Source organism: Simochromis diagramma, unplaced genomic scaffold, assembly GCF_900408965.1.
Source record: "Simochromis diagramma unplaced genomic scaffold, fSimDia1.1 OVJJ01000131.1, whole genome shotgun sequence".
NCBI lineage: Eukaryota > Metazoa > Chordata > Actinopteri > Cichliformes > Cichlidae > Simochromis > Simochromis diagramma.
This window is the reverse complement of record NW_024387200.1, coordinates 12,135,167-12,143,018: the sequence shown is the minus strand read 5'-3', so window position 1 is coordinate 12,143,018 and position 7,852 is coordinate 12,135,167. Positions and strand designations below refer to the sequence as shown.

The following is a 7,852-nucleotide window of genomic DNA, read 5'->3' as shown; positions in this document are numbered from 1 at the left end:
GTGGTGGGAAACTATTTTGTGCAACTTTTTTGTATTTACAGTTTTGAGGGATAAGCCTCTTAAATTTCTCTAACTAGAAATATATGTTAAAAAAGCAAAAACGATTTTCAATTTTTTGGGAGTTTATTGCACTTTTTTGCAATTTATGTAATTACTATGCACTTAATGCATACATATTATTAAAATCTGGGCTATAATGGTTGTATTGATGTATAGCAACTTGAAATGCTCCCAAAAATGGCTCCACAGCATGTAAAAATAGAATATAAGCTCTGGCGGACTTGGTTCTATGGTAGGTCTTAAAGGGTTAATGTTTCCATTAGCACTGAGAACTGTGTTGGTTGTCATGGTTTCTGTCAGTTAGGAGCAATGGTTGATATTTAAAATAACATGGATACCAATGTTTTATCTTTTTACTGTCATTCTCTCTCTGTGCAGTAGAATCATAAATCTTTATCATAGTAAGTTACTGTTTTAGTCTTTCAGCCCTTCACCAAACTGTCTTCACATGATAAGAGCCTCTGTCCTGTAGATGACTGAAGGTAAGGAGCTCAAGACTGATGGGATAACATGAAAAAATCAACCTGTTTCCTGCCTCTGGCCCTTATCCTGATGAATTTGGTAAAAAGAAACAATGCCTCAGAGTATCCATCAGTTATTCAGCTAATGTATGTGCAGAACAGTGTAATTAATGAGCCCTGCTGCACAGATCGTGTCTCTCTTGGACATATTTTCTACTATTCAGTTAACTTTGGATTTAAAAGTAAAATCAGAAATCTGAACTAAATGTAGAAGACTGTAACAAATGGTTTGTCAGTGTGAGGCAGAGTGATGAGGGAGCCCCATGCCAGAAAAAGCCAAACAGGGGGAAGGTGTATCTGTTCCGTCTTTTTACGTGCTTATAACTCTTGATTTTCTGCCACCTTTTTTCTCTCTGGTGTGGATTACTTGAAGCCAACTCGTGAGGATTAAAAGGATACTGTGTTTCTACTGAAAGATATGCTGGCTTACGATGAAGTGGGTAGCTTGGTGCCTATCAAACGGACTCTGCAAGTGACAGACTGCCAGAACCAGGCCAACAAGGACTTAGAGGTGAGATGGCTGAAACTTTACTCTGTAAATGTTTGACCAGAGCTGCTGGAAATGAAGTCATAGTGTTATGATAGAATAACTGCACGACTAACCTCCCCTTCTGTTTTTGCCTCCTTCTGCAGGAACCCAGCAACAAGCACGTCCGTTCTCTCGGCAGGGTGACGTCGCTAGCCAACCTCATTTCTCCGGTAAAGAATGGGGTCTTCCGGCGCTTCGCCCAAACCATCAAGGTAAGCGCTCACGGCATCCAATGGAAACACAGCGCATTGGGGGGACAGGGACATCCCTTTCAACATGTCTGACATGTGGTGTTCTTTCTTTCTGAAGGCCTCTTTCCGGGGCGATGGCAAGTTGCCGGGCGTGCCCCAGAAGCCTTGCAGCAAGGCAGCGGCCCCCACACCACCTAAAAGGAGGAACAGCACCTTATGGTCCGAGACATTAGACATCCACCAGAAAGGAACTTTCTCCACCAAAGAGATCAAGCGGCAAGAGGTGAGTCCAGGAGTCCAGACAGGGATGAATTCTACATGCTTGCTAGACTAGTTCACATGTCTTTGTGTCAAATGGTTTAAATTGGACTAGAAGCCATTCAGCCATCTTGGCTAAGCTCACTATGGTTTAGGCTACGATGTAATGACAACCTGATTTACATGTTTACTAAAAAAACATCTGTCTGTGCCTTCTCCCATTCCTCAGGCCATATTTGAGCTGTTTCGTGGAGAACAGCATCTGATTGAGGACCTGCAGCTTGCATGCAAGGTTTGTAATTTTAAAAGCTCTGAGGCAGCGGGAGTACATATAAAGCAAACAGATTAAATCAGTCTGGCAGGCTTTGAATGCAGCGCAGCCAGGAGCTATGAAAAGACAGGGATTGTTCCTCTGTCTTTTTTTTTTGTACCCCTAAAACTGTTGACCAAGATATTTTTAGTAGCCGCTCCCAAAGCTCTGCCCAGATATTACTGATCACTTTGCTCCATCCACAGGCGTACCACGACCCGATGCTGAAGCTGTCCATCATGTCGGAGGAGGAGCTTACTCACATTTTCGGCAACTTGGATGCCTACATCCCACTGCACGAGGACCTTCTGGCGCAGCTCTCCAAAGCCACGGGGCCAGACAGGACCGTGGGCCAGATTGGGCAAATTGTTATTAGCTGGGTAAGTGTCTTTGACTTTTTGAGCCATCAAAAGCTTTTATGCTAGTAAAACCGTATTTTGAATTAGCAGTTAGATAAAGAGTCCCTCCTTCCTTTGCAGCTGCCCAGGCTCAATGCCTACAAAGACTACTGCAGTAACCAGCTGGCAGCCAAGGCGCTGCTGGACCAGAAGAAGCAAGACCCACGTGTGCAGGACTTCCTGCAGCGGTGCCTCGAGTCACCTTTTAGTCGGAAACTGGACCTGTGGAGCTTCCTGGACATTCCCAGATCCCGCCTGGTCAAGTACCCCCTACTGCTCAAGGAAATCCTGAGACACACTCCAGCAGAACACCCCGATGCTGCCAGCCTGCAGGAAGCTGTAAGTCCAGGAGACAAACTGGTTCAACACACTGATTCATCATAGTGCCTCTCCCATGTAATAATTAGGCTGCTTGTGTGTTCAGATCACTGTCATCCAGGGAGTTTTGTCTGGCATCAACAAGAAGAAAGGGGAGTCCGAGTGCCAGTACTACATCGACAAGCTGGAGTATCTGGACGACAGGCAGAGGGACGCTCGCATCGAACGGTGCAAGAGTCTTCTGTGTCACGGGGAGCTGCGCAACAAGAGCGGCACGGTGAGCACAGCGCACACTTCCAAGTCGTCCTTCGGTGCTTCTCTTTGCATGTTAACACGAGGCTGCCGTCCCACATGAGGCGGGCTATGTGCTCAGATGATGCTCTGGTTTGAAAGTTTCTGTTTTTCCTGGAAATTCTTTCAGAAGCTGCACGTGTTCCTGTTCACCGACCTGCTGATCCTGACCCGCCCCGTCACCAGGAACGAGCGCCAGTGCTTCCAGGTGTACCGGCAGCCAATCGCAGCGCAGGATCTGGTGCTGGAGGACCTGCAAGATGGCGATGTCAGAATGGGCGGCTCTCTCAGAGGAGCCTTCAGCAATGCAGACAAAGGTAAGGCTCGTCCCAGAAAGTGTCCGCTAGTAGCCTGAGCAGCACTTTGCCCCCGTTCCTAATGACGCTCTCTGCTTTCTCTGCAGCCAAGAACATTTTCCGGGTACGTTCCCAAGACCCGAGCCAGGCACAGTCACACACTCTGCAGGTCAACGACGTCTTCCACAAGCAGCAGTGGCTCAACTGCCTCCGTAGTGCCATTGCCGTCCACCGGCCTCTGAGCGAGCCCTCCAGCCCCAGCCCGCCTACAGGCAGCGTCCGTTCCAAGCGCCGCCCTTCCTCCTCCGTTTCTGCCATCATCCACATGGAGGAAGCAGACGAGAACTACCCGCAGCCAGGCTCTCAGTCGGCCCCCGCCTCACTGTGCAACAGCCCCACCACGGCGTCCCCTTCGCCTCGCTCCCCGTCGTCGTCCACGACGTCCGTGTCATCGACGTCATCCTCACCCACGACACATAAAACCAAAAAGGACAAGAAGGCTCTGTGTTCTTTAGGGAAGAGAAAAGAGACGATGGTGTGAGGTGGAGCGTTGGTAGAGAACGTGGATGGACCTCTTTGTTTTTCCTGTACATAAAACAGCACAGCACATTTATGAGTGTCTGCGTGTTATTACAGCAGTGTTCTGTTACTGTCCTCCTTGGCAGCTATTTACCTTACTCCTCCATCCAAGTGCATCCCATAGAGACACAGTATTCTGGAGGGGGGTGCACGTGGTTCAGCTCTAAAAGGGAAGCATGACAAGAAGTAAACCCACGGTTCACACTCGGTGTGGCCAGTTTACTGAGTTCTTGAAGAAAGAGTTGGTGCATCAGATCCTGTTTATTATAAAGTTCATATTTAAACATTCTTTTAGACCTTTCTTTGGGGGATAATACACTTTATATTTTCAAATCTATCCTAGTATTGTTTTAGGTATTGTAAAGCAGCAGAGTTTTAGCTGTTAGGGCAGGTTTTTGAACATTTGCCGATGTCAAGGTGAAAGACAAAAAGCCGACCCCTAAAAAGGTGAGGTGTACCACACAAACAGATTTCTGTCATAGTTGGGTTTTTAGACTGAGCAGAAGATGTCTTATTTTTATACATTCCTTAAATAACAGATGCTAGAAGCCAGACATTATTTTATTTTATTTACTACAGAGGCATTAATTTAATTCCAGAACAGATGATATGTCAGCAAAAAACCGTGATGAACTCATATCGCAGACGAGATGATGAGTTTTGTTTAAGACAAAATTTTGAACTGAGCCACGTTGGTTTCTTAATAGGAAGAAACCTCCGGCAGAACCAGGCTCAGGGAGGGGCGGGGCCATCTGCTGCGACCGGTTGGGGTGAGAGAAGGAAGACAGGATAAAGACATGCTGTGGAAGAGAGACAGAGGTTAATAACAGATATGATTCAGTGCAGAGAGGTCTGTTAACACATAGTGAATGAAGAAGAAACACCCAGTGCATCATGGGAATCCCCCGGCAGCCTACGTCTATTGCAGCATAACTAAGGGAGGAATCAGGGTCACCTGGTCCAGCCCTAACTATATGCTTTAGCAACAAGGAAAGTTTTAAGCCTAATCTTGAAAGTAGAGATAGTGTCTGTCTCCCGAATCCAAACTGGAAGCTGGTTCCACAGAAGAGGGGCCTGAAAACTGAAGGCTCTGCCTCCCATTCTACTTTTAAATACTCTAGGAACAACAAGATTGGCAGGCCAAATTGGCGGCGCACTAGGTCGCAGCGGCCACACCGGGTCCAAAACCATGGTGCGATTTTGTTTTTAACTCAAGTTCTATTCGAATTTGGTCTATTATACAGCTGTAATGTGCATCGGAACAACAGTCAAACACATCTACAATCATCAACATCTTCTGGATTTAGAAAAACGCCACCAAACTCAGCCAGATGGAGACACGCTGGAGAAACTGTGCCGCAGCGGCATTCTGCAAGCTCCGAAAAAACGGGCTATGGAGCCACAACATCTCAGCATCCGCCCGGAAGTACATCGAAAACGGTGTGCGAGGAAGCGGAAGCGCGGTAAGCGAGCCGGTATCCATGCTAGGCTAAAAGCCAACCGTAGCCGACCGGCACCCCCATCACTTCTGCTCTCCAACGTGCGCTCCATAGAAAACAAACTGGACTAATTGAGACTGCTGCTAAACACCCGGAAAGAAATAAGACACTGCCGTGTCCTTATTCTTACTGAAACATGGCTACACAGAGGCATCACAGACCGCTCTATCCAGCTAGATGTGCTAGCCAGCTACCGTGCCAACAGAGATCCCCTATCATCGGGTAAGACACGCGGCGGTGGACTGTGTGTTTACATCAATAACAGCTGGTGTAAGAATGCAGCGACTGTATCTGTGCACTGTTCAGAACTTGTGGAGGTCTTGGCAGTCAGATGCAGGCCGTTTTACATCCGAAGAGAGTTTACTCTGATGATCATCGTTGTTGTTTACATCCCACCTAGTGCTAGCACTAATGCCGTCATCACCTATCCAAACCATAAACCCTGGTTCTCTGCAAAGCTACGCAACCTGATGAAAGTCAGAGACTCTGCCTTTAAGTCCAAAAATAGAGAAGCTTACACTACAGCCAGAGCAGATCTATCATGGGCCATCAAAGACGCAAAGCGGCAGTATGCAGATAAGATCAACACACATTTCACAAGTACAAAGGACACTCGGCGCATGTGGCACGGCATCCAAACAATCACGGGCTACAAGCCAACACCTCCAGCATGCAGCAGTGATCCCTCTCTGCCAGACCAACTAAATGACTTCTTTGCACGTTTTGAGACAGAGAACAAAGGAAGATGCCCCCCTCCCCCAATGACCAAGTACTTTGTCTGTCCACAGCAGATGTCAGGATGACACTTCACAGAGTAAACCTGCGAAGGGCTGCAGGACCTGACAACATACCTGGCCGGGTGCTTCGGGAGTGTGCTGACCAGCTCGCAGGCATCCTCACGAACATCCTAAACACATCACTGAGCCCAGCTGTGGTACCTGCATGCCTCAAAACCACAAATCATCCCAGTGCCAAAGAAGTCCACTGTGTCCTGCCTCAATGACTACCGGCCGGTGGCACTTACGCCCATCATCATTAAGTGCTTTGAGAGGCTGGTATTGAGGCACATGAAAACTCAGCTTCCACTGAATCTGGACCCGCTACAGTTTGCGGATCACCAAAACCACTCCACAGATGATGCCATCTCATCTGCTCTTCACCTTTCTCTCTCCCATCTCGACAAAAGGACACTTATGTCAGAATGCTGTTTATTGACTTCAGCTCAGCATTCAACACAGTCATTCCCCAGGAGCTGGTAAAGAAGTTGGACTCACAAGGAATAAACACCTCCCTCTGCATTTGGATCTTGGACTTCCTAACTGACAGGCCATAGTCTGTCTTCATAGGAAATAAAACCTCCAAAGTCGTCAGACTGAGCACAGGATCGCCGCAGGGCTGTGTGCTTGGTCCACTGCTGTTCACCCTGCTAACACATGACTGTACTGCACAGTACAGCTCAAACCACACCATCAAGTTTGCAGATGACACAATAGTGGTGGGTCTCATCACCAACAACGATGAGTGTGAATACAGAGAGGAGGTACAACACCTGGTGGACTGGTGTCAGAATAACAACCTGTCTCTAAATGTTCAGAAGACTAAAGAGATGGTTGTTAATTTCAGGAAGACCTCAATGGCCCACACCCCTCTGCACATCAACGGATCTGCTGTTGAGATGGTCAACAGTTCCTGGGTCAGCCGATCTCTCCTGGAACCTGAACACCACCACCATCATGAAGAAAGCCCAACAACGTCTTCACTTTCTTAGGAAACTGAAGAAGGCCAGTCTCCCTCCTCCTATCCTCACATCATTTTACTGGGGAACCATTGAGAGCGTCCTCTGCTGCTACATCACTGTGTGGTACGGGAACTGCACCCTCGCTGAAAAGAAGTGTCTGCAGCGGATAGTGAGGACAGCAGAGAGGATCATTGGAGGCCCTCTCACATCCACCTCCCAACTCTATGACAGACACATCATCCGACGTGCGAACAGCATAGTGAAGGACACTCTCCACCCCTCACATGCACTGTTCTCCCTCCTTCTATCTGGCTTCACAGCATCAAAACCGTGACGACCAGACACTGGAAGAGCTTCTTCCCCCAAGCAGTCAGAGCCCTCAACTCACTACCACAAAAGGACTGATATAAACATACACTACACATTACAATAATCATCAAAAGACTCAAAAACAACAAAAACTACCACAAATCCACTACAAACTGGACCTGGGCTCAGCATGCTTATTTGCACACTCAGTCACATAGTTCTGAACACATCTAAATTATATTATATTTGCACATTTTGCATTTTGCACATGTCTTTGTCATGTCTCGTCAATGATATCCCGACAATGACTTGAAACTGGTATTTAATACCTACTGCACATTCCACTTTGTATTGTCTCTGTCCTGTCTATGTTTATCATACAGTTAATATTGTATAGTTACCATTATAGTATTGTATAGAATTGTATAGCTAGTAATAGGGATGGGTACCGGTGTCCGGTGCCATGATGGCACTGGTTCTGACATAAACCAGACCGAAAAGCAGCGCACATTTCGGTGCTTTATTTCGGTGCTTTTTTTTTCCTGAGCTGTGATA

At 47.2% G+C, this 7,852-nt stretch overlaps 1 protein-coding gene across 1 annotated transcript; it reads left to right on the top strand.

Annotated features, from left to right (window-relative positions):
- Positions 1 to 794: 794 nt before the first annotated feature.
- On the top strand, positions 795 to 4,191 carry LOC120745835 (neuroepithelial cell-transforming gene 1 protein-like). The gene is made up of 9 exons (XM_040051009.1): positions 795 to 1,092; positions 1,215 to 1,322; positions 1,420 to 1,584; positions 1,789 to 1,851; positions 2,076 to 2,249; positions 2,349 to 2,606; positions 2,692 to 2,862; positions 3,007 to 3,193; positions 3,280 to 4,191. Exons 1-9 carry the CDS (start codon positions 1,000 to 1,002, stop codon positions 3,711 to 3,713), a joined length of 1,653 nt encoding a protein of 550 aa, XP_039906943.1. The 5' UTR covers positions 795 to 999; the 3' UTR covers positions 3,714 to 4,191.
- Positions 4,192 to 7,852: the final 3,661 nt, after the last annotated feature.

What these genes read in the sequence shown, in the direction of transcription:
- LOC120745835 (XM_040051009.1), top strand. Translation starts at nt 1,000, where the DNA reads ATGCTGGCTTACGATGAAGTGGGTAGCTTGGTGCCTATCAAACGGACT. An exon ending in GCTTCGCCCAAACCATCAAG is followed by an intron (nt 1,323 to 1,419) that starts GTAAGCGCTCAC and finishes TTCTTTCTGAAG; the next exon opens with GCCTCTTTCCGGGGCGATGG. An exon ending in GGCAAATTGTTATTAGCTGG is followed by an intron (nt 2,250 to 2,348) that starts GTAAGTGTCTTT and finishes CTTCCTTTGCAG; the next exon opens with CTGCCCAGGCTCAATGCCTA.